We start from the raw sequence: 26,909 nt of genomic DNA, 5'->3' as shown, positions 1-26,909 counted from the left end.
TGAAACTTGTGATCTTTTCTCCAAGCTGCAACTAGTTGCCAAAAGGCACATGGGTGTGCAAGAAAACAAGCTATAATTACAATACTTCCACTTAGCTGTTTTAGTAAGACTAAAGTCAGAAGTACTCCCATAGATTTTTATTTCTAGTTAAGTTTAATTTAACTTTGGGACATAGTACTGCTGGTAATTTTTGTAGTCCTTCACTGAGTGGATTTTATTCCCTCTTCAGAGCCCAACTTCCCAAGAAGCACAACATGTGCTGCATAGGCCTTTGCTATCAGTGCTTACCTTATGGCTTACACCACAGAACATGTCCTCGTTCTGAATCTGAAACTTTTTCTTTTCTGCAATTATTAATTTCCTTTGTCCACAGAGGCTGGCTTAACCGACGACAAATAGATGGTTCTCTCAATCGAACTCCTGCTGGATTCTATGACAGGGTGTGGCAAATCTTGGAGAGAACTCCAAATGGTTTAATAGTAGCAGGGAGATTTTTACCACAGGTAAAACACGCAGAGGTGTTCAATTGTTTCTCTCTACCTTACTATTAATGACGAACTATTTTATTGTTAATATTTAGTTGTATGTTGCCATACATAGTCCATTTTACTGGGTAAAATACAATTAGAATAGAATGGAAGTCAATTGTATTAAAACACGTTTGTAGGACCATAAGACTGAAATGCCCTTTCCACAGCTGTGTTGTCACGGACTCTGAAATATGCTTCCTTTTTGATTGCTGTGTATTATTTATTCAGCAAGCAAATAGCCTATACTGGGGGGTGTGGAGGAGTGATTTAATGCAGATGGTCTTTACTCAATACAAGTATTTTTTATTTTTCAGCAACCAACCTTATCGGATATGACGATGTATGAAATGAATTTTTCCCTCCTAGTTGAAGATATGCTGCAAAATATTGACCAGCCAGAATACAGGCAAATTATTGTAGAGGTCTGTGGCCTATAATGAAGGAAATTTGGTGACGTGCATGAGTTTGTTACAACTTAAAAAAAACAGAGAAATTACAATTTTAAAAAGTTTGAATATTTATAGAAATAGCATTTTAAATACAAACACAATTTTTTATATTTCAGTGCTTTCTCCATGGATTTTTTGTGATTAAATAGGTTCCTATCAGCATGCTCGGAATATACTGAGTGTGATGTTTTTCTTTCTTAGCAAATAGATAAATATCAGTGACAGTGCCAATACATTTAGGTCAAAGGAAGCAAAAGCTATTAAGATGACTAATTCCATTTAAGTCCTTAGCCTGTGCCTTTTCCCAACAAGTTTTCAGGTCTTGGGAAAAACTTGCTCTAAAACATCAGTTTGCCCTGTGATAAGTTTTTCTTTCCCACATTGCTGAGGCTGTCTAATAAGTTGCGTTGTGTTACTGACTCAACTAACTTTCAGTCTCCCTATGTTCCAGCAAAAGTCTCCAGTGTGAAGCAAAAGGCTTCTTTAAACTCCTTTCCTTACCAGTGCAGCTAATAATGGATACTTTTTGGACAGATCAAGAGCATATGTACCTTTGGTAACTGACATCTGTGCTGTCAGCTGCGTTCATTGTCAGTTCCCAATCTTATGTCTCTGGTGCCTGTGAGTTTTTTTGCACAGTAAGATAATTCAAATCCATCTCAGTTCTGGCTAACAACTACTGGTCATGCTGCGTGCTGGAACGTGTCCAGTTTTTGCTAAAAGATAACACAGTTGTCAAACAAAAGATGGTCAGTATAGATTGTACTGCCCACTTCTGCAAGTCACTTATCATGTTCATCTTCCTATTTAAACCTTTCAGATATAAGGAATATAAATTCTCTCTAATGCTTTTTACATCCATTGGCTTTATTTTTATGAACTTGTTTGTACTACAACTATACCATATGTGATTATACATCAAAATAACAAAGGCTATGTTTCAGTATGTACTGCTTTTCACTATTTCTGCTGCCTGAGCACCACTACTTGTGGTCACTCACTGGAATGAGTCATCTGGAAAATAACTGCCCTGACTCCCTCAGTTAGATGCTGATGTCAGTCATTTATTTTCTGTCCTTTACTAGATAGCCACCTGAAATAGTAACCTTTTATGAAAGCCTGCTTATTCAATGATTCTTTCATCCAAAGTCGTTAATTCTTATTTGTGGGCTATTACTTGTGCCACTATTAAGCTACTTCCATCTTGAAACAAATGAATGCAGTTATTTACAGTGCCTTTTATAGAACCTGAACATTAACAACTAAATTTAAGTCTTTTTCTGCCTTATAGCTGCTGATGGTTATATCTGTTATTTTGGAGAGAAATCCAGAGCTAGAGTTCCAGGACAAAGTGGACTTGGACAAAGTGGTGCAAGAAGCATTTCATGACTTTCAGAAAGATCACAGCAGGCCAAAGGGAGCTGAACACCAAGTGAGTAAAATGCAGAATTTGCTATTCTTCTTCAAGTTAGGTGTAATTGTTAATTCTACATATGTGTTAATGCTGCATGAGTCTGCCAAAAGCAAAGGTAAAACATACACATTTTCACCACACAATCTCAGTTCCTTTTTTAAAGTAATTGGAAAGTAACACATTTCCTGAATTAGAAATGAACCTTTATTAAAACAGCCAATACATAATTTGAGAATAAGCAGCTGTTTTAGCATCGTTAACTGAGCCAAACAGGTGTTCAGTGAAGCAGACCTATTTGCTGATCTTATCTGATTAATTAAATGAGTTCATGTGCTACCTCTGATTTGCTTCTTAGATTTTTTTATTTATTTTAAAATAAATCTTTAGTCAGTGTCTCCATGTGTACACCAAAGGACCTGGCTCGTAACAGTATCGTGGTAGCACAGTGTTACCACGTAGTAATCGTGTGTCTGCGTGTTTTAAGAGAGCAGTTGTTCTGTCACCTTTTACATTTAAAAAGTATGCAGAAGGCACCATCTGTACAGCACTGGAAAATTCAGTAAAGAAATACATGCAGTATGTTTTATTAATCTCTTTTCCACATGTTCAGATTAAGTACATGTAAAAATTGTTTTCTGAAAATTGATTAGAAGTATGCTATAGCTTTAGAGTTTATAACTCATTTGCATTTCTAGTGTGTCCATATTCCACCTGTTCACCTGTGTTTGTCTGCTTTTCATAATCAGCTTTTCTCAGAAATATCTTTTCCCTGTCCTGCAGGATGACATGACTGCATTCTACAACACTCATCCAGTTGGAAAAAAGGGAACATGCAGCTACTTGAGTAAGGCTGTGATCAGTTTATTGCTAGAAGGAGATGTGAAAACAAGCAATGATGATCCTTGTACTATTAGCTAAAGCTTCAAGCACAGTGTAGTAATTGTTGCTTTATTCAGCATTCAATATATTTTCAGGCATGCTTTAAAATACTGTTGTGAAAAGTAGCCCTGGTTAGTAAAACAAATACATACCGTCCTTTGCTGAAAGAAGTGCCATTAGAGACACAAAGTGCACCTTATTTTTCATTTCTCAACTATGCAGCATGATACTGAAAGCACATGATATTTGACTAAGTTGAAAGGGATTGTACCTGTGATCTTAAATTATGCATTTACCATAGCTGGTATCTTAGGGAAATACAAGGTAAGACTCTGCTTTTATACCTCTATTTATTTATAATTACAAAGAAGTTCATTGTAAATTCTAAATGAAATTCAGAAAATACTGTAATTAACTAATGCATACCAAACTGCAATAATATGAAATGATTTACTTTTTTTTTCCTGATTTTGCACACAAAATGGAGGTGAATAAAATAATTACGGATAATTGATATTCTTGGAAAAAAAAACCAACAACTTCATCTCTTCCATTCACAGCGTGCATTTTGTTGTTTGGGTTTTAATTTCCCACTTGTTAACTTGATACACAGGTTTCACTGCAACAGAATGACTTTTTTTTCATCTCTAGGAATAAACATGACTACCTTCCCAACTGTTTAAATATCTGTATAAAGGGAAACACATGATAATAAGAGGAAAAAATTGGTGCTTTATAGCTTTTTTCAAAAGAAAGCAGCAAGAAAACTGCATTTAAAATGAACCAGTGACAAAAAACTGAGTTAAATGACCTATCAATGCATGAAAGACTTCAAAATAATTTTTTCTGTCTCCAAAATGTGTGAAAATACTGTATGCTAAATGCTTTATTTTGATAAAAGTTTAAAAAATACATCAAATGCTTGTAAAGAAAATTAATAAAAATACTTTAGCATTACACACAGTCTCCCATTGACTTTAGTGGCAACCTTCTGCTGTGCTGCTGGAATACGTTTATCAGTCACAGGTTGGGGAAGTAAAGGAGAAGGCAGCAGAAGCACTCGTTAGTGATTGCTGGATGTAGAGTGCTGTGTGTTAATACATTTAATATCGTGTAAGGGGCTTAAACAGCAATTTAACATATCCTCAAATTTTAATTTATTTATTTTAAGATCAGTACTGTTTTAGGAGTTAATTGGGTACAACTTCTACCTGCTAAGTTTGGGTGTTTTTTTGTGGTTTTTAATATTACTTGTAAAGCTGCAGCTGGCCATGGATCAGTGATTACAGAGGTAGCAAGCGTGCTTCTTCCTAGAATATTTTACACAAGTCCCTTCTTTCTGGCATCCTTTCTGAGAGATCCCAAGAGAATGTGGATAATTACAGTCATTTTCCACATATTTTCTCAAAAGCATTTTTAATGGTATTTATGATACTCTGGCCTCCAAACACTAATGCAAGACAAAGATTAGCAGTTACCAAATGCAGAAACAGGAATATTGTCTTTTATGTGATTTTACTCACTTTGACATAAGTCTTCAGCCTCCACTGCACATATTCTTCACAGAGTTGAAACACTCTTTTACAGCTCTTCTAATGAGTGTAACACTATTATACTTTTGGTGTTATTTTCAGGATGAATTCTGTTCCAGCATGCCCTAAAGCCAGAAGAAAAAAACACAACACAAAAATGACATTTGGAGCTGATCTAAAAAGCCCTAAAAGATCCCTGGAGATTGCTAAAGTAATCAAGTACACTTTCCATTCCAGTTTCAAGCTATTGCATAGCTTCTTCAGAAATTATCAATCACTCAGTTCAGAAGATAACATGCCTTGCTATATCAGGTGTTATGAACAGAGCACGGACAAGACTCAGCCAATAGCTGCAGAGCGTAGGCAAAAAAGGTACTTAATTTTTCCATGGCATGTGTAAACAAATATTGGAACTATATACTATATAGCATAGAATGACAAGGCTTGTTGAGAACTTTCTTTTGAACGTTCAAATACATCATTGTGAGACTTAATCCTCAGAAGCAAAGACTAAAGGAGAAAGCTTGATAACTCTTGTAAAATTGAGCTTTCTTTACAATGCAGGTTTTCAGATCCAGTCCACCATCCAGCTTCAATATCAATTCCATGACTTCACATGAGCTTTGGGTCAAGCCTCAGGTGACAAAATGAATCTGCTTTTTATGAATACTTTTTTTTTTTTTAATCATTATCTGGCCCCCAGTACTGGAGTATTCCTTACCTTGGAGATCAGATTATTAGTGTACTTGTCAGAACTCATTTTGTATCTTGAAGCCTCTAGGTTACACATCCCACTGCGGGCTAAAGAATTACCTGGTTACAATTTCAAGGCTTCTATTGGAGTTGACCTTCTAATTTGCTTTAAATGCTTTTATTTCAGAACTCATGAAAAAATACCTTGCATATCGCTGAATATAAACAGTAGAGGTTAAGAGCCATCTAGAAAGTAAGTGCTATGTGGCAAGCCAACACATCCCCTCATACAGGGAGTGCACCATCACTACCCTAGCTGCAGTGCAATTTGCATTTAGAAATAGATAAGCCTTAGAAGACAGCAGCAGTTTATTAATTTTAATGTAACCTACCTAAAAATGGTGAAAGCATAGGTAAATATTTATAGCTGACATGCCAGATATCTCTTTTAGTCTATCATTATACATTATTATTTGTATCTAAAAGACCTACTATACTGGAATCCTGTTCTGTACCCAGCTTCAGTAACAGAAATTATGTCTTCAAAGATATTTTGCAGTTCCATTTGTGCAAGAATGCTACACGTTAATATTTCACCTAAGAGATGAGAAAGAGTAATAATAATAATTTATCTAACTTCACTATTATATGGGCAGTGGTAGTTCTTTCTTTCCAGTCATTTTAAGGTTTTTATTGTTCTCATTGCTTAGAAATAAAATCAGCTACGCCTTAACTGACAATGGCACAATCACTAAGTGTTTGATAGCAATGTTAAGAGACTGAAAAGAAGCCTCAAATTTACATGGAATTCACTCTAAAACAGACAAAAAAATTCACCTGGTCTGTATTCCTGCATGTCCTTAAACCAATTTTTAGATATTTCAGTTTTAAACATACATGAGTTTTTAAGCTTGCAAATTTCATACATATCAGATGTTTCCATGCAGATACTTAAGTCACATCCAAGCATTTGGTGCAGACAGAACAGGCACAGGCACAGACAAAGTATAAATGTCCGAGGCATTAGTGGCAACCATTAATGACTCAAGCACTTCTCACTTGGGCTGGCAAAAGCGTTCACCTAGTCTGTCCTAAAAACTGTATCTGTATTAAACTGCATTTTTTTTTTCCACCAAATCTTCACAATGTGACATTACAGACATAGAAAATCCCATGCAGTCAGCATTTGCCTTCCTTCCAGACCCCATTTTTATACTTACTGACTGCTGCCCCTTCATCTTATGCCTTTGCAGTGTAGTACGGTATCTCGGGATAGGCTGAAGGATGCCAGACATAGCTAGCCTGAACACAGTGTCATTCTCATAACGTATCTAGGGATCCCATGTTGATCTCATATACTGAATGAGAAGAAAGTCATAAGCTGGCAAAAGATAACAGGGGCTAGCTCTTTCAAGCATTAACTTCTAGGCTGGGTTAACTCAAGCCTCTATCTTGCAAGGACTTCACCTAATCTTTTGTTATTTTGTAAAATAATTTAACATTAACACATTCTCTGCGGAAGAAGTATCCAGAATACTCATGCAGTCCACATATAAAATATATTTAAAAAAAAGAGTCTTCTTTCATTTGTTGTTCTTAAGTACTACATATACTGTATAGGAGGTCATTTTTATTCTATGTATGTAAGAGCTATATAATTCTAGAATAGGTGCTTTGAATTCCAGTACAATTTTAGAAAGACAATTCTTGCATTCTATTCATGGGCAAGATGCAGTACGTTTCATTTGCATCTCAGTCAGGGATCTGTTAAGGCAGTACATCTGTTTTATTCAGGGCTTCTTACAAGAAGATTTAAAATCAATTTTAGACTTCAGAAAAACAGCCTTGTAGATAAAGAAACCACTTCATACTGCCTCACTGACAACGGCAACATTTCAAGACATAGCAAACATATATTCCAAACTTTCAGTGAAGCCTACAGTTTTGCTCAAAGAGTCAAATAAAAAATGATAAATCCTACAAAGCTTGGTCTTTTGAGCCTGCATACCTCAAGGATGCTCAATGTAGTGGTTTGCACAGCAGACCTCTATTTCAGATCCTGTCTTTATATGGAATCCTTAACACACATAATGAATGTAAGATTAGTAACACAGATTTAATTAAGACTACTTGTGAGTAAAAATTTGTCTGTATTAAACTATTAATGAGATTAACGCTTATCAAAAGTTTTAGTAGAATAACTGCCCTTTAATGTAGAAGTCTAATATGAGATGATAATATTTTGAAATATTTTACAAATTTTCATTAAAAAACCTGACATGAAGTTACAATCAAGACAGTAGCATTACTGCATTACTAAGCTAGTTTTATTAAAAATGCACACTGCTACCAAGCAAGAATAATTTCTAGAGGATTTTCAAATGCATTCAGTTGAATTCTTGGTGCTTTTCTCCGTAATACCAATGGTCAAGTTTCCATCAGCTTCTGTGAGAACAGTGGGGAACAATTCCCTAGGTGTTACTCATTTTCTTATCTTGGCGTTGCAACTGACTTCTGTGACTGTGCGCAAGTCTCAACCTTGTGCTGTCCAGCTGTGAAAATGCTGATACAATTATCTGTTTGAGGCTGTTGGCTCAAGTGCGTAGTTTGTTAAATAACACTCTACAAGGAGTTAGGAAGACAAAATTACATTAGAAGACTGAGTGTGTCTTTTACAGGAAAACCCAAATGCAGTTTGATCCAATCTGCAATGCTGCAGACTGGGAAACGGCCTGTGAAGTTTTCTACTGACAGAGCTAGATAAAATTTTAGAAGAGAAAAATCTGAGCAACTGCAGCTGTCTGGCATTCCCCATTATCCAGTTTCCATGGATACAGGCATTAGAAATTTTGAAGTGAGTATTATTTTTAAAATCACCCTCTCTCCCAAAAGTCCTGGTGACAGAAGATGCATTAGAAGTCTTGAAATTCCTGGGTTGAAAGCCCAGCTACATTTGCAACACTGCTAAAATGAAGGATAGGAAAGAGAGTAAATATAACCAACGTTTTCCCTTTTTGTTTTAGGTCAGAAAGACTACAAAAAGGAGAAAAAAAATGATAATATTTACAGGAAAAAATGGTTTCCAGTTATATAGATTATCTTGCAACCACACATAGAAAAAAATAATAAAGCTAGTCTTCTTTCTGGGAAAAACAAACACACCAACAAAGTAAAACCAGATCAGAGAAAGCAAATTGGCTTTTAGGACAACTATACATGGTGCATCTTGCCCTGTTTCTGGTGACCCCAAAATACAATGCTCCGTGACAAATTCTGAATAAAGCTAGATCATTTTATTAAACAAAAAATATTGGATAGGAAAACAAAAACAAGATTTAAACCTATCAAATGAAACGCACAACAAAGTAAGACTATGTGCTGCCAATGCATAAGGAAGAAAACTTTATAATTCATATGCCTACCTGACTCATTGGACATACTTAATATGGGGAAGTAAATTCTAGGAATAAGCAAAAAATGGCTGCAAGCAGGTAACTTCTAAAGTCAAAGGAGAATGAAAATCTGAAAGAGGAGGCGTTCTCTTGAAGATAAACTTCATTAGAAGCCTTGTTAGCTGTTATTTGTTTTTATGCATACAAGGAAGTTTCATTTAAAACATCTCATTATTCTTTCTGTATCACTGCGTAAGCAAACCTAATGCCTTCTTTTTCTGATAAGAAAAACAATGTAATTCAGCCTTCTTAAAGAAGCGGGAAAACATGACTAAATGCAGGGAAGGAAGGTTTGGATTTTCCTACTCAGACGCTATTTTCTCAGAGATTGATAAATGCTGCAAAGTTGTCCAGGAGAGATTTCTGTGCTAATTTATTCTAAATTTGTATCAAACTACAATGGATGTTACCTTATAGGTACACCAATTACTAATTGCGCTGAGAAGAGCTGATGACCTTGTAAGATGCTTCACGACAGAAGAGTTGCTAACTCTATCATGACTTAAAGTTTGTAATTCAGAAATTCAAAGCCTACATCCAGTAGTCAGCCAAACCCAGGGTTCTAGTAAACTCTCTAAATAAATTATCAGTCGTAGGATCTTATACGAATCTCCTTCATAGTACATAAAATGTGTACTTACAGTAGTGGCTTCAGGTTTTTTTTTACTTCATTCAAGGTTAGGAACGCTTCAACTAATCACCTCTCCTGCTTTTTCTACCCTAAGGCACTTTGTGATAATTCCACTAAACACTCTTTTTGGCCTTCACCTTCTCACCCTGCCTGTTATATAGGGGTAATTTCCCCTGCAAATACAAGTAACTGCCATTTTTGTGTTGAAAATTAAGTAAACTACTTGATATTTTCAAGCCTGCTCCCTTTCCCACCATTCAGACTCAAAGTGGGCACCATTTTTGGCTTGCACTTGCTATGAAAACGACATATTGGAGAGGGTTCACTTAGATCTTGGCAAAATACAGACATGGCTGAGATACAGAAATCTAGTAAAAACGCTCATCCAGCTCTTAGGCATTTACCGTGACTGTCACGCAAGAAGGCTGCATACTCAGAATGTTTCTGTAGAGATTAATTTGTTAATCTGTCCCTTAGATTGTATTACCGCTTTTTCACAAGCTGACTACAATTAGGCTGGCAGCAAGTTAATGAATATAATCTCATTTCTTTGAATTCCCTAGTCTGTCTGCTTTCGTTTCATTTGCTTGTCTTACATTTCAAATTCCAAGCTCTTGGGGATAAGAATTATGTTTACATTTTCTGTGGCATAATAATCCATAAATAGGGCTCTGAACACTACCCCAGTAAAATGTTGTGTACTTTTCCAGTTGGGAAATAGCAGAAATCAAAGTTATGTGGTGGGAAAACAAGCAACATATACAACCCTAGAGAGCACATGGTAGACTGACTGCCAGAACTGATTTTTAAGTGATTAGCACAACATGCATATTTATTGACTGAATGCCTCAAACTAAATTAAGACACTAATTAGATTTAGAAGTTATGCTAGTTTCATGTAACATAGAAGAGTAACTAAATGCAAAACAAGTTTTTTTTTTTTAATTGTTAGATTGAGCCACCAAATGGACTGAGATAGTTCACCTCCTTCCCACCTCCTTGCACAAACAGATCTCCAGAGCACGCAGCCACCGTGGAAAGAGGAGGAAGAGAGAGAAGCTAACAAACACAAACAGGTCCTGCTGCTTCTTTACTTCTCCTCTGGGGTCTCAGCACTAGGATGGGAGCTAGACTATAGTTCTAAAGATTTTTGTCTCCTTTTTTCAAAGCTCTGGATGCAGTTGGTTTCTCTTTGTATTTACTACTGTGAAGCTGGTCCTTGGGCATACTTCTGGGCAATTGCCTGTTCTGTAATAGCTTCTGCCCAAAATCTGAGCAGAAGATGCACTGTCCAACAGTACTAAACCTTCCTAGTAGGAACGACAAGCAACCTGAAATCAGAACGGCTGTTATCAGACAAACAAAACAAATCCTCCTGCCTCTCACACTTCAAAGAAAGCCACAAAAATGGAATTAGAAGAGCTGACTCATTCCATATAATAATTAGGGAGGAAGCAGGGAAGCGTGAAATCCTATTTCTGTGGTGACAAAAAGGCTCAAACTTGATTTGTTTTTAGAGAATAAGGGCTGCCGAGGTTCCCCTCCAAATGACTTTCTCTATATTCATGGTTAATGAGAGTCAGCAAGTATCGGCAGGAGGAGAAAAGACCTATAGGACTCTGGGAAGGAACTGCTTCCCAAGGGAATACAACAGCTTCCATAGCAGTTCCTTTATCTTTTCCTGTCAGTGCAGTATGACCATGGAATATACATCTTTCTTTCCTTTTTTAAAGGCCATAGAAAGAGGAGGAATATATATAATGTGCTACCAAAATTATTCTAACATAATTACTAAGTTTTCAATGATTTCCTTAGTTTACGGCTAGTTTTCTGGTTAGAGAGGGAGAGGGACATACATACATACATATTCATTACAAGTCTGCACAGTAAGGTTTAAAATACAAGTAAGATATTAACGTGGAAAGTGTCAATGACTCAAGACAGGAACTACTGAAGTTAAATGATTTAAAGACTGAAACAGCATCAGGCTATTTTGGGGAAGCAGAATTTATTTCTGTAACCTAGATACGTTTCCCTGTATAATCCTGTCACACGCTATGTTACTGGCTTGCTGTCACTATAAAGCTTATGATTATAGATTGCTGGCGATACCTAGGAGCATATAAGGTAATTTATCTGTCATGACATGCTGTACTAGTAAACATCAGTTAGATAAATGGAGGGAATTTAAAACTTTAGTAATGAAAAATTTCCTTGTTTACTAGTACTTCCAGAGAGAATTTTTCATATTCCATAATATAGGGGGAAAGGTAAAGCCAGTCAGCAATTGCATTTCTTTACAAAACATGCTGCGTGCGAACCCAAATGGTTCTTCAAGGCAATGTATCCCAGCAGTGAAATGGGTTCCCACTACTTCCAAAACTTATCTTGACAGCATGCATTCTTCTTTCAAACCCTAAGCAGGCCGGAACTATTTAAATGCCTTGTAAGAGTCATTTTAGTCATTTTATTATTGTTTCCACACAACGCACTATTTTTAGACTAAAAGTTATAAGCCATGTATGAAAAGAGGACAAGTTTAACATCCATTAAGAAATAATACATTAACCAAAAAAAGAGCAAATGTATTTCTGATTAATTGTTGATCAGTGTCATCCCATTCTCATATAATTATTTGTAAGATGCAGCAAAAGAAAAGTCTTTCAAGTTAAACAAGCTAATTAATGTATAACTTGACATTTTCTTATTTTCTTATTCCAATTCTCATCTAAACCACAAGGGATGAGTCACTGCATGACTTCTTAGGAACTACCCCTCAGAACCTGCAGAAGCAGGAAAATGCCAACAGCCAAAGAGGTTAATATTCTAATATGTAAACTGTAAGAAGTACATTACAGACACCCTGGGCTTCAGTTCATCACTCTATGTGGTAACTCATATATATATTTACTAGTATCTCTCTACAGAACCATATATATCTGTGTGTGTGGTACCTTCTACAACATACACAGCCTCTTCTGAAGGCTTTGTGAGCACCTTTTGGTTCACAGAAATAGAATTTTTGGGCAAATAGCACAGCGTGAAGTTCGGATGCTTAGATACTATACTCCCTTTCCAGGTAATTCTGTAAAGCTTTATTCAATCCACTTGCCTTCTCTGTGTCCCTGTTCGGACATCTAGAAAGTTCAAAAACAGAGTATGCTTCCCTTGTGTATTAGAAGGTGGAATGCTCAGAATGCAGAATGTGCTTCAAGATAAGAAAGTATGATTCTATCTAAACAAAACAGAAAGCCGCTGTACTTTCTTCTCCACTCACATAGTGAGCATGGTCAGCAGAAGCCAGACCTCTCTCCCAAGCCAGCTGGCCTCTCCTGGAGCTTTAACCCCTGTATTTCCTAAACTGAGGCAATTGGAACGTTTCCTGTTTTAGTAAAATATTGTCATTGGAACAACAAAGATATCTTTACCATCAGATTTGATACATTCTGCATCTAAAAATACTGCAGTACCTACCTACTGCAGAAACCTACCTTGTAGGTTTCCATTTTCTTTCAAGTTTTGGTGACGAATATTTTGTGAAGATCACATTAAGTGTTCATATGCATTAGGTAAAGGAGATGAGGTACAATTATCCTGAAAAGATTTTCCTCAGCCAAGATATTTAAGGAACTGGAGTCCATTTAGTACTGAAGCCTGCCTTCGGTAAGCCCATCCCTTTCCAACTTATATCTAAATGTTCTCAAATATCTGTTTCAACAGAATCATGTTTAAAGACACACACCACTTCCAAAAGCTTTATCTTTGTTCCCAGACTTGGGGAACTTGATGGCAAACTGCCAGGACTTCAAAGCAGAAAGTACAACATTGATAGAAAAACTGTATAAGCTTAATGGCCTTGTACCTTTCAAAAAAAGAGCAAAACCACAAACACACTATGCCCTGGAACAACAAAAAAATCATTAAAGCTGTGAAATGAATTTCTCAGACCAACACAACTGAACCTAACTCTCCATGAAAGTACACCAATTTGGGGTCAAGTCTATCTCACTTTTATTTTCTTCCATTATCTTACAATGTTTTTTCTTGAATGGGATGCTGAGGCCATTAAGACATTAATACAGGTTGAGCAAATGCTACATATATTTAAAAATTTCTGTTCTATCAAGTTTAGTGAGATAAAATTTACCTTTAGAATTTTATTTCAATTTCCTGTTTTTCCTTCTCAAATTTGCTTTTTGACATTCCTACATTAATTTTAATGAACAAAAAAATCTAAGTTATTTTTATGCATATCTCAGTTAATTCCACTGACAATTGATAGTGTAGTTTTACAAAGAAAAACTCATCAGTTATGTTTTCTGCCTTCAGCTGAAGTGCAGTCAGGTATCCAATATAAGTCGTTAGAAAAATTTACAAGTAATATTTAAGCTGGTATGCTTCATACTTAAGTAACAGCATTTTGGGGAAAAGAGCAAAAAAGCATTTTGTGTATGGAAGATGCATGGTGATAACCAGATGAAGAGTATAAATGAATCAAATTTTTGTTTTCACCATTGACAAAGATGTCATACTGAGCAAAAGTGGTACCTGGTTTTTTTTTGTTTTTTTTTTTGTTTTTTTTTTTTAATAAGCTCTTTGGTTACCCACTGACTTAGCCATTCTTCTGTAAAGGAAAATGAGTTCATGAAAATTAACTTATGTGAAACACATCAGGTTTTACATTGTTATAGAGAAAGTAATAATTGAGATTGTAATGGGTATTAGCACAAAATGCAGAATTGCAGTAATACTTTTCATTTGAAGTTGAACATATACATATTGTGAGAAAATATAAGTGAGGTAAAAAACCTGCCACACAGAACCAAAGGAACTTTGAGATAAGCCTATAAACAAGGACTACCATCCACTTAGTGTAGTTATTTGTGGCTTTCAAAAGAAAAACAACAGCAGAAACCTCCTTCTATAGTTAAACTTCTATTCTCTCCATACTGTTTGTTACATGTAGTTGATTAAAATCAAGCAAAGACTTGAGACCAGAAGAATAGATTCATTCTCAAAAGTGGGAAAAAGAGGGGTGGAGACAGAGAGATGATTTGGGAAAAAATGGCACAAGATGAGTAATGCATTGCATGCTGACAGCACACTGTATCTTTATTACATAGTCAATTTTTATTCTCATTTAAGTAGATACTTCTTGTAGCTTGGAAGGGTGAGGGAGAATTCCTGAAGAACCAGAAGAGATACTCTCACTGTTTCAAGTTAAACACGGTAGAAGACGGTAATATTTCAAATCTATACACATGTTGTCTGACCTCCACTAGACTAAAAACTTAATTTCGGAAGTGAAAAATGTAGCAGAAAACGAGCTGGAAAGTGCAGCTTGATTAAGAACAGCAACATGGGTTAAAGCAAAAGACAAAACAACATGCTGCAGCACTGAACCATGTCAACCTTCCCACGAGTAATGGCAGAGATTGAAAATGGCCCAAACTGTAGCACCTGTTACACTGCATATTAAACCCCAATGTTCAGATTACTTTTTTTTTTAAACACAGAAAGAGCACATTTTCTGAAGCAAGCACTACTCCCAAGTCAATTTGATACATGCTGCAAACAGGCTTACACTGAAATAATTTATTTTCAAAAATGCCTCACACTATGACACAACGTACAGCAAAACCCCAAGCTGCCAAACACTCAAGGAGAAGGAAAACACGGAAAAAAGAGGGCTGCCATGGCTGCCCCACATAGGGGTGCACACATATTCCTGCTTACTCTGAAAACTAATACAGGTGCCACATTTGCAATATGGCCAAAGTCTCCCATATGATGTAGAGCTTTAAGCACAATATAGATTTGGGTATCTTCCTGGCAGTTGCCCTTCCACCTTCCTTCTGAGACTAATTAAGATATCACCAGAGCTGCCCCAAGCTAGTCTGTCTCTCACCACATTCACAATTAACCTTGAAAGGAGACTGGCCTTGTACCTCCAGGAAAGAATTCCACGTAAAGGAGAATCAGAGGGATCAATTAAATGTTCAAAGAAGAAACAGAAGGAGAAAAAGCCTACGCTGTCCCATTCAAATGATTATTTACTGGATCCATCTGATAACATTCACTTGTCATTCTTTGCCATCTCACCAAATCTTAGATCTGCCTTCTGGATGCTCCTTTCTCAATAGACACCTGTATGTGCACAAAGCCCGCTGAGTGACAGAGCAAGAAAAAGCAGGTGCTTTGGAATTACAGGCTCACATGCTACCTCCTAAGATAAACTCTTGGTAACAACATCCAGTAGTACAAGAAACTCAAACGGTATTCCTTGCAGGATATACCAAATCAAGTAATAAAGGACTCTGTATTGACTAGAATCATAGAATTGCTCAGATTGGAAAAGAACTTAAAGATCATCAAGTCCAGCTGCTGAAAACTGTAGAAAACCAGCTGCATAAAATGAGAATCTCTCAGGCTCACAAGGAATTATTTTAATACATTATATACCGGGTTTAGGTCAACCTAGGTTCACAAACAGCATCAATGAAAAGCTAGAACCTACGTTAGACCTTAATAATTGTGTTCTTTAGGGTACGCGCAGTAACTACAGGGATGACTGGGAAAAAAAGGAATTTGTGTGTCTCAGTAGATACAGAATTATGAACACAAAGAACAATACAATAAAATTAAAAAGATCTGGCTTACATTAAAGATACAAAATTATTACTGAACAAGAACTAGGAAATGTGGTATTTTGCATGTCATTGACTATGGCCAGCTAATGCTGTGCATGCAGGAAAAAAAAAAGAATGAATATATGAAGGAACAAAGAGTAAAACGAGCAACTGAGTTGTTTCTATGGCTGCATTAACTATGTAGTGCAATGAAAAGGAAACCAAGGCATAAGAAAGTAAAAGTACTTCAGGAGAATTATCTAAGCACTCATAAGGATTCCTGGATATTTTTTAAAATTAGTTCTAAACTAAGAAGAGATAAAAGTTCAAATAATAATATAAATGGAAAAGATAGAAGTATGTGAGGAAATTTTTAGAAGTGACTTGCTAATAGAAATGCTACCGCCATATCATCCTCAGGGATGCCATCTGAGAAAGCTGCTCCACTTGGGAGGATACATTCTTGTGTAACAAAAGAAAGAAGTGTAATTAGCTGTTTATTACAGCATTTCAAAGTCACAATACAACAAAAATACCTGGAGACTATAATGTAAAAAAGTTTTACACACAGATTTCTGGCCAGCTAGTCTATTCAAAAGGCAATAAGAGGATAAACTTATAAGTTTATAAGAGAGATGATTTACAAGAACAGATAGTGACAACATTTCCTCTTTAGAGGTGAAAAATTGTAGCCTAGATTTATGCAGAATAGTCCCAGAGTGCCCAAGCATTTCAGACACCACCTTTCCTTACCACATTTACAAATGCTAGATAGAAACGGCAATATTTCAGATGGATGCTTCGATGAAGATTTACAGCTGTACATGGGAAAGTTCTGCTGTTCTAACTACATGCGTTCAGTTGGATAAATAAGTCTTCTTGGTTTATCTCTGTCCTATGAAATGGGTGCAATAAGGCTGGCGTTCAAACACTCACACCAGCGTATTTTCTTTTTGTGCATGAACACCTGTCCTTTTATCAGAAGAGATTCATTCACAGAATACTAGGTGACCAAGCTACCATTCTGAATGATTCACCCTGAAGGGTGATAACCAAACACAGTGGTTTAATTTAGCTCAACTGAATTAGTATTCTGAGCACGTGTGCCACTGTGATTCAACCAATGGACAATAACTTACCAGTCCAATATTTCCTGATTAATTGGGATTACATTATTGTGGTCTCTGTGTGATTAATGAGGTGTTCCTCAAATTGACAGAACTGTAGCAGTTTCTTTCAGTTTAAAATCTATTCCTAACCATACTATGTATATTGACAAGATTACCTTAAAGACATAAAGAAAAGGCAAAAAGAAACTCTCTAGCACCACTGGAACAGAATTATTTGCACTGAGTAGCGATTGATGTAAAGAGCAGAAAAGCAGTTCTAACGACACCAGCAGAGCTATTGCTGTTTAAGAGTCTTCTCCGCATTAACTGTATCTAACTACTTCGTGAAAATTTGCACTTATTCTGCTGTAAGTTTGAGGAAACCGTAGATATTATTCCCTGTCTGCAATATAATGTCACCTTGCATTGCTCATGTCCCGTTACGAAACAGAGTGGGACTGACACAATCCAACCTGACTTGACAGAACCTGAGTTGACATCTGTGAAATTTGTAAAAGTATTTTCCATATGCTGCGGTGATACAAAATGCTTTTTACATGAGCTTATTTTTTAATATGTAAGGCAAAGAAAAGCTATCGTAAAATACTTCATTGGCTTCATCTGAGTTTCTTCATAGATTCATTACATTTCTTCAAGATACTCATAGGCAAATTTCAGCTGATTTCATGACATGAATTACAGCATGATGACAAATAGTAGAACTAATCTGAGTAGGAGGTGGTACTGCTCTTCCTGGCAGCAAACAGCCGTAGCAGCTTAGATAATTTCTGACGCCTCCTCCAAAATCATGGTGTTCCAGAAGATTCAGTAAGCTTCTGGACAGCTTACACCCTATCCTACTCTGTTCTACCGTGCTGTTCCCCATTTTTATCATGCTTTAGGTCACAGCATTTGCAGCTCTCCAAACATCAACTTAATGCAATGGTCCAGCAAAAAATCTGTAACTATTGATGGAAGGAGGAGTCCAGAATTCCCCTTCAGGTCTAGATTAGGCCAAGCTTTTTATGTTTTGTTGCTGTCATGTATTTCTTATTCTTGACATGAACCATAAAACCTTGTCTGACTTCTAGTCTCAATGCATCATAAAGTAACATTTGATCTTACTCCTCTTTCTGTGGAAAGATTTGATGGTAACAGTTTTTGCATGGCAGTGTTCTCCAAAACTCCCTTTGCATATCTAAAAAGGCACCAAACAAATACATTCATTTGGTAGAATGTATCAGCAGAAGACTACAGCGAACTGTTCAATATAAACACTCAGATCTGCTGAACATGGATGTTACAATACTTAGTTCTCAAAGATACTCTGACATCAACCCGTAAGATCCACCAATCTGGGAACCTATTGAGAAATCCATGGTTACATGAGACAGGAAACTACACCTGGCATCTTTTCCTGGTAGCTTAGCTGTTCTTGATATACACTTCCACACACTGTCAGAACTCATTTGCCATTTATGACATGAAAGTGCAAATCTTTCTGACTTTTATTTTGCACTAGTATTTATTTTCACGACAGAATATCAGAAAATGGCATAGAATAAAGGAATCAAACAGGATTATTTGTAGGGCAATGGCAATAGAAAGGGGAAAAATTCCAAGCTGAAAAGTCCAACCCCCAGTTAAGCTTGGCCTCCAGTTTAAATCAGGACAGAATAGCTGGAATGACAAAATACTATTTGCTACACTTTTCATGTTAATTAAGCAAGTATCACTGAGGGGAAAAAAACACAAAAACAATAAGAATTATCTGTAGACCTACCATTTCCAACAGTGATTCAGACTTCTATTATCCATATCCTCCCGTGTATTTAGTTTCATAAACTATGTTATTTTGAACAGTTTGTGTTACCATAGTCTTCTAAATGTCTATAAAAGCAGTAAAGAATTCTTCTCTTACATTTCTGGCAGCATCCCAAACAACTCTGTAGAAGTACGTAGTAGCAGGATGACCAGTAAAAACTGGTCCAGATATACACTGTTTCCCTTGAATCAATGCTATTGACAGAAGGTAGAAATACACTGCAAGAAAGGACTACGCAGTGAAGGCAAGCTTCTACTTCCCTCTAATATATGTAATAGGAACTTTTCCTAAAGTTATTTCTCTCCCTAGTGATCCTATACTATATGTCAGGCATTGTTCATAAAAATGTTCAGCTCACTGAGGTGCTCAGGGACAGTACACCATCATTATACTATTACAGATAGATTTTAAATGCCTGACAGATAAAAAAGCTAAAGGTCACAAAACCAATACAAATTATAGTGCAGAAGTGCTTAAATGATACAAGCTTATGTCATAGAAAAGGAACATTTTCTTCACAATTTTACTTTTGTATTCCTAATAGTATTATTTCAAAGTAATCAAACCCATAGCTTGTGTGGCAAACAAGATAATTACATTGGACTTTATTATACAGTTAAAAATTACAGTACACACAGAAGCATGATTTACTGAGATCCTGACATATCACTTGAACTATTGTACTACTAGCAATAGTGTGGTATCTGAATGACATTATGCACACAGTGAGTCTATCAGTAAACTTTGGAGTTAATGAGAGGGTTTTTCACAACCAAAATGAGCTTTGGATTGCTTCCACTCTTCCTCAGGAGCTGTTGTACAGCTCTGGCCTGCAGCTGGCTCCTGTGGGGCTCTATGGGCTGCAGCCTCCATGAGGCTGGATCCACCTGCTGCACTGTGGGCTCCCACACAGGCTGCACGAGATCTGTTCTAGTGCTACCCACAGACTGCAGAGAGCTGCTCTGCATCTGGAGCACCTCTTGCCCTTGTCCTGCACTGATCTTAGGGTCTGCAGGGTTGTTTCTCATTTTCTCACTCCTCTTTCCCAATTGCTGTAATACAGCATTTTTGCCCCTTTCATCGGTCTGCTCTCCCAGAGCACAACCACCAGTGGGTCTCTCTTGGTGCCAGCTGGAACTGGCCCTGATCTGACATGGGGAAACTGCTGGGCTCTGCTCACAGAGGCCACCCCTGCAGCCCCCTGCTACCAAATCCTTGCCACATAAGCCCAATACAGACATGGTATCTGAATCACACTGCCAAGAAAAGGTATTTAAGGTAGGACTTTCTCAGATGTAAAGGCACCTCAGTGTTTTTATAACCTATATCTCATGCTCATGACCAGTGGTCTCCTTTTTAACATTATTTCTTCTGCTCTGGATTCCAGGTGACTGCTGAGAAGAATTTTCTAGTACTGTCATTAGCTTGTAAAAAAGGAAATTCTTCTCAAGTATATGCTGTAGCAATGTGATTTTGAATAAGTTATATCCATTTTATCTAACATTTTCCATGTTAGAAAAAAAACATTATCAAGTTATCTCATCATTATCATATTGCATAGACATCCCGGTCCTTTTAAATAAAAACAACTATCCTTGCCTCACAGCAAACTGAAACATTAAACATAAAAAATGAGATTTTAAAACTCACCTGACAGAAGAGGTCTGATTTTTTGCTCTCTACACAAATGCTGGGACTTAATACAAGATCCCACTGCTATCTCGGATTAAGAATACTTCTGTGTTTGTGCACAACCTCACTCCTGTCGGCATGACTTTGGTATGCTCTTCAGCACTTACTGATCATATATGTTAGATTTAGGTAGAAAAATGGCTACTATAATGGTACTTATCAAGCTTAGACGTGAGATATGCACCAGGAAGTGTGTAATGCCAGAAGCAGTTCTGGATGCGTACAGAGGCAGAGCTTTGAGCTGCACATCAAACTTTGTCAGATCTATTCTTTAACTTCGGTGCTTTCATTCTGCCTAAAGCTCATTTTCTACCTAGACCTCTTCTTTGATTCCCTAAGTCAAACACTTTCAGGTATTGTAAAAACTAATGTTCATCACAGAAATACAGATAAAAAGAACAATGGAAATAAGAGGAATTGAATAAGCACTCTGTGCTGGAGAAAGAACAAAACATTCCCGGAAAATGGAACAAGTGCTGTGAACAGATCTAAAACTCAACTTACTGTAACCTTTAAAAATGTTACAAACTTGCTATGTTCTACACAATGATTCCACAGCCATTACAGCTCTTTTTAAAATTCTTCTTCTTTTTTTTTTTTTAATATGTGTTATTCACATATTAAGCTATTCATTCTACATTGGCATCAGCCTCCTGTTTTATTATGTTGGCTCACAGTGTCAGAAGTGGATGGTGGTGGTATGGCAGTAGAAGCTGGACTTTCCCCCAATATTCCACTGCATTTTGTTGTTGTGCAACAGATGGCAGCAGTCTGACAAAATGGCATCTGACATGGAAGTGCGTTGGAAGCAAAGGTGTGTAACTGAATTCCTCCATGTGGAAAAACTTGCACCTGCTGACATTCACTGAACTTACCGAATGTTTATGGAAACCAAACAGTGGTGTGAGCACAGTGAGGCAGTGGGTGGGAGCACAATTCAGCAGTGGTAACAGCAACGTTCTGGATGGCAATGCACAGCTGTCACACCATGAAATAAAGAGCGTCTCAATCAGATCCTCTGTGTGAATCAGCTAATGGTAGTGACTATGTTAAAAAGTACTGTTTTGCAGCTTAGAATTTGCTCTACCAAACAGTGTTATTGTGCTCTTTGTATTTGTTGTAGTCTCCATGGAAATAAACAGGAGGCATTACTTTCAGAGCAATCTACCTAGATAAATAATCTGGCATTCAAGAAGGCAAACGTGGATATAGGAATTTAGTATCCATTTCAAATCAAATTCTTAAAGATGTTACCATGTTCTGTCACTCATGCTGGTTTAAGACAAAATCCACATTCTGGAGACCAAATTTTAGTACTTTCTTTTCAGGTCATAACAAATTTCCGTGCTTAATTCTAAAAGCTATTACTCCACTAAGTCAGCTCAAGTGGAAAAATAAACTGTTTACATGTAAGCAAATGAAACTCATACTTCAGTTATCAGAGTGTCAGTGCACAGAAGTACATTAAAACACTTATCTCATTCTTTATCTGGGAGTTCTAGAGAATGTTCATGCTTTCCTTTAAAGATTTGCTCAACAATTGCTGTATTATTTATATATCATCTGACTACCAAACATAATCTCTTCTACAGTTAAAAAAGCCTGAATATTTCAGCCAGTCTCTTTGCAATATCATTACAGAATTTTATACAGATGAATACTTCCTAGGCTATCTGGTGAGCACCATCAAATAATCCTAAATTATTTTTGCTGTAAACATTCACAAATACTTGACGTGAGAATTATATGGACTTTTCGGCCTAGAATAATATTCTCAACTTTGAATTGCTAATTATTTAAATTGAATTTGTCTGGAACAAGTTGGTTTCATTATCTTAAGTTGAGACATGCATCACAGGCTGTGAGTGGTAGGTCTTGAATTTAAAACCTCTTTCTCAATTGAAGAGTTCCTCCAACGTAATCTAAAGCACAGCAGGCATACTTTTTATCCAGATGACTTGAATCACCCTAGGAAAACATAATGAGGTCCTCCTCACATGAATTAGATATTTGAAGTTTAGCAAATTCAGAAGTGTTCTTCCATTATCTCGCCTAGAGAGCCAATAGCACTTTCTACTACAACAACTGCTCACCTAAGCAAAAAACAAATTCAGAACCCGCTCTTTGAAACTCGTTCAATTCCCCTCTGCACAAAACCATTCATCCAAGAATTGTCAGAAAAAGCTTTATGCCTTTTTAAAATACAAGATCTCACCAAAAAAAAAAAAAAAGACAGTACAGAAGATAAGGAGTCCGGAACAGCAACTAGGTAAGAATAAATCACACTGCAAGTAAAAGTTAAGGAGCTGCAAATGAAAAAGAGAAAAAGATACTCATTTTTTTCACTGAAATTATGCTGGCCAAAGAAATAAGTTACTAATACTAAGGAAGGAAAAGCTATTTACTTGAAGGATGCTCTTCTTCAAGGTTTGCATCTTATCAGCAATTACTCAAGATGTATGCTTGCTTCAAACATTGCCACAGCCCACATTTATTTCTACTGAGTTGATGACACTAGTCGAAGCAAAGCAGTATTCTTATGTAAGGGAATTAGACTTTTTCCACTGTTTATTGAAGAGGTTAGTGTAATAGTTCCAGATTCTCTATCTTCACTTGTAGTTTACCTCACCCTCTTAGTAATTCAGTTCACCAGAGACTACTATGACAAGGATTTAAGAATAAAAGCTAGAATATTCTGCACATTTGTCCACACAGGACGAATAAAAGTCATAGAAAGTATAGTTGGAGGAACACATCATCTTCCAGAATGGTCATTCTATACCGGATTTTCTAAAGCTTATTTAACATCCTGTAATGGGAAAGAAACAAGCAAACAAAGCAAAACCTCCACAAGAAATCATTCATTTTAAAAAGCAACAACTTCTAAAATGAAGGTCTCTCCCACACAAACTCACTTGAAAGAATGTAGAAACTGTGCTAAGTTACCTGCTCATTTAAAAGCAGCTACCATTGATCTTTCCATGACTTGAGTTCCTTTCCACCTCATGACTGTTTGTCACAATATTCTTTAGTTAAATTTCAGCCATCTTGCAGAACCTGTTGAATTTGGAGGGATGAGGCTGAGTGAGGGCTTGCAGACTCTGTGACTTTTTCTTCTCCTCTCCCAAGACAGCTGTACTCTTTACCCTTTCCCTTTTGTGGGCAGTATATGCACACACTGATCACAAGCTATTAAGCATAAAACTTTTCAGATAATTATGGACAACATCTAACCAGAATTCAGCTCAGAAGGAAAGGTACACATTTGCCATCCACAGCATGAAGAATCAAGGGTGTAGGAGCAGTCATTCAGAAAACACCCAGCTAAGCAGGCGTTTCCTGGACTTGCCAGCACTGCTAGCATAGACAGTGCAGTTCTGTTTGCACAATTGCAGACTAAAATGCCATTGTAAGATTTGTGCACCACACTACTTGAATGCTGCAAATGAATCACTACGCTGATAATGACAAACACATGTAGCATATGCAAATGCATCTTCTTCTGACTGAAGGAAAAGTACATTCCCATGGTTTATCTGAACCAACATACAAATAACAAAACCTTCAAATTTACTTCTTATGTTACATTTTATCAACATTATTACTTGGTCAGCACAGAACTTTTGCTTAACTTAAAAAAAAAAAAAAGTGCAAAAGCCAAGATTTTTAACTACTCAGAAGATTATGTTGTTACTAGAATCATTTAACAACCCAAAGGAATCAGTAGTTACTACAAAGCAAAAAAGGCTCAAACTCTTTCCTGTAGTAATAACTCTAATTTTATTGCAGCTAAAATATTACAACATCATCAGGACAAGTGAAATGCCATGCACGCTGTTATGAGCCCCTTGTGCACATAACTGGTTACTTTTGGGACCAACTCTCTGACCAATATCAGACACATGAAAGGACAGCACTGGTCTATAAGGACCTTACAAGGCATTTCTTTCAGGCTGCTCCCTCCAACCCCAGCTCTTAAGCTGGGCGAGCAGACACTCCCGCCACAGTGCTGTGGAACTCCAAGCTCCAGCCATGCCATAACTCCTGCTCGCTTTGTCAAGCAACATGAAGCTAAAACACAAGCCAAAGAGAAGAAAAACCCCCAACAGAACAATTACTGTGCTTATTTTAAGAGAAACACGATGTAAAGAGAGGTTCTTTATTAGACAAGACCTTCCAGCACCGGCGCTGGGGCCCGCCCGAGCTGGGCGGGAAAGCATGAGGAGCAGCAGGGCTCGTGCCAGCCGCCACGCGCCGTGAGACGCGTGGCTTCGAGAAACCCGAGGAAAATACCTGGGAGGATGACGTTCCTTTGGTCACGCTGAGCTGATATAATACCCCTCTTCTGCGGGAGGGTCCTTCGCGGGTCGCGGCGCAGCCACCACCCCTGCCCGAAGTGGGGAGCCGCCTGCATGCCCGTTCCCGCCAGAAGGAGGCGCCGCCATTCCGAGCGCCCCCTGCGGGCAGTAGAGAGCCGAGCTGCCGCGCGGGGTAACGCGGCGCTGTGGGTGTCCTAAAGTACGGAAGGATTCCGCTTTCTTTGGCCTTTTGTGCTAGCTCCTTACGTGTTTTTTGGTCCCCTTTTGGGAGCAGCGGTGCCTTCTTAGGGATTGCCTTGAGAAAAGTATCAGAGGAGAAAGTGCTTTAGCTCAGTAACCACTGAGTGCGGGTGTAGGAACAACTCAGCAGCTTGAAGCAGCCTTGCTTCAGTCTCCTTTTTCAGGAGCTCCTGGTCTAGAAGAGAAAGAGGAATCACAGGAGGTTTCCTAAGGAGAACGTGTCCCACCATTCGGCTGAGGCGCTCGGAGCACGGGGAAGGTGAGGTAGGGGCTGGCCCGGTGATGAGGGACAGCTGGAGGCAGGGCGGGGCTGCGGGCGAGGAGCTGCCCGTGAGGCCCTGGGACCGGCCCTGAGCTCTGTAGGGTGTGAGACCTGAGGTACACCTACATGCAGTAAAGAAAGTAGGAACTTTAAAAGAAAATGGACGTGTATGGCTTATGCCTAGAGGAAAATAAAAAAGTAGACTAAAAGAAGAAAATGTGGGAATGCCAATAGTGAGCGTGCTCTGAGAGTTTCCACAAAAAAAAGAGTTTGTGTTTGCTGATCAGTAGCTTACAGGTGAGAACCTAAGATGTTTAATTTAAAGGATATAAGCACCCAACTAAAAGAGTGTTTCATTTACTGAAGTTAAATATCAATTTTGGTAGTTCTCATTGGTCTAACTTTTCTCAAGATCAATTATTGTTCCTTCAGATTGTGTTACCAGGCTGTAATTGCCGAACCTGATTAAGAGTGGCTAGAACAGATCGTACTAAATCAAAGATGTCTCTGTGGTTCTTTAATTTCGGTTGCCATGTGCATAAGATTAATTACTGTGACAATGATATGAAGATTACAAAACTGCAAAGTAGTGGAAGAGAGCAAATTGGAAACAATTACATCAGATTATTTAGGACTGCATTCAAACCGTAGCAAGGGTGACTCTAGCATGCTGTAATTTTGGATCAAGAATCGGCTAGTGTGATCTCTTTAATAGTTTTAATGGTCTACATAGTCTATAATTTAAACCATTTAAATTTACTTGAGCATGTTATCATTCAAAAGCAGGGAAATTATGCTAATAGGATTATTGTTATATTAAAAATTGTGCTAATTTGAGGCTTCTAAGAATACAAATGTACAGCTCAAATGTTATGTTCTCATTAGTCACGCAGTAGAACGTGACATAAAGTAGGTACTGTGTCATTGTTAGCAACAGAATGGGTCGGATGAACAATAGATTGCACATCTCTTCATTAGGGGAGGGGACATACTTGTCAGCAAAATAAAGTGGCTCACAGAAAAACATTACTGAACAAAAGTACAAAGGGAAAGTTGTTACTTGTAGAAGGGGGAAAAACTGTGATGCTGATGTATTGTTATTTGCTGGAAATAAAGAATTGTTTACTACTGTATAGAAAAGACTGATTTTAATCCACTAGGGCAGATATAATAGAAGCAAACTCTTTGTTATCTCAAAGAGGAGTTGATTGATTTTTTTAAAAAAATATATAATGACTGTGTTATTTAGAGGA

The 26,909-nt window shown here is 37.4% G+C and overlaps 1 protein-coding gene and 2 long non-coding RNA genes across 8 annotated transcripts in view; 2 read left to right on the top strand and 1 right to left on the bottom strand.

The window, feature by feature from the left end:
- Positions 1–3,825, top strand: part of PHKB (phosphorylase kinase regulatory subunit beta) — a 69,265-nt gene extending 65,440 nt beyond the window's left edge. For all 6 annotated transcript variants that reach the window (XM_021408301.1, XM_021408299.1, XM_021408295.1 and 3 more), the window contains 4 exons: positions 374–503; positions 845–952; positions 2,271–2,411; positions 3,174–3,825. In XM_021408301.1, coding sequence (XP_021263976.1) covers positions 374–503; positions 845–952; positions 2,271–2,411; positions 3,174–3,311 — 517 coding nt within the window. In that variant the 3' untranslated portion in view covers positions 3,312–3,825. The remainder of the gene's footprint in view (positions 1–373; positions 504–844; positions 953–2,270; positions 2,412–3,173) is intronic.
- Positions 4,045–26,909, bottom strand: LOC110404245. Its single transcript, XR_002442116.1, has 3 exons — positions 25,129–26,909; positions 23,782–23,892; positions 4,045–4,929 (listed from the first exon to the last, which is right to left on the bottom strand). It is a non-coding gene; the product is annotated as an uncharacterized LOC110404245 (long non-coding RNA).
- On the top strand, positions 5,460–22,253 carry LOC110404244. Its single transcript, XR_002442115.1, has 2 exons — positions 5,460–8,351; positions 10,533–22,253. It is a non-coding gene; the product is annotated as an uncharacterized LOC110404244 (long non-coding RNA).

Source organism: Numida meleagris, chromosome 10 (assembly GCF_002078875.1).
Source record: "Numida meleagris isolate 19003 breed g44 Domestic line chromosome 10, NumMel1.0, whole genome shotgun sequence".
Classification (NCBI taxonomy): Eukaryota; Metazoa; Chordata; class Aves; order Galliformes; family Numididae; genus Numida; species Numida meleagris.
The sequence above is the reverse complement of the archived record's forward strand: the minus strand, read 5'-3'. Positions and strand labels throughout refer to the sequence as shown.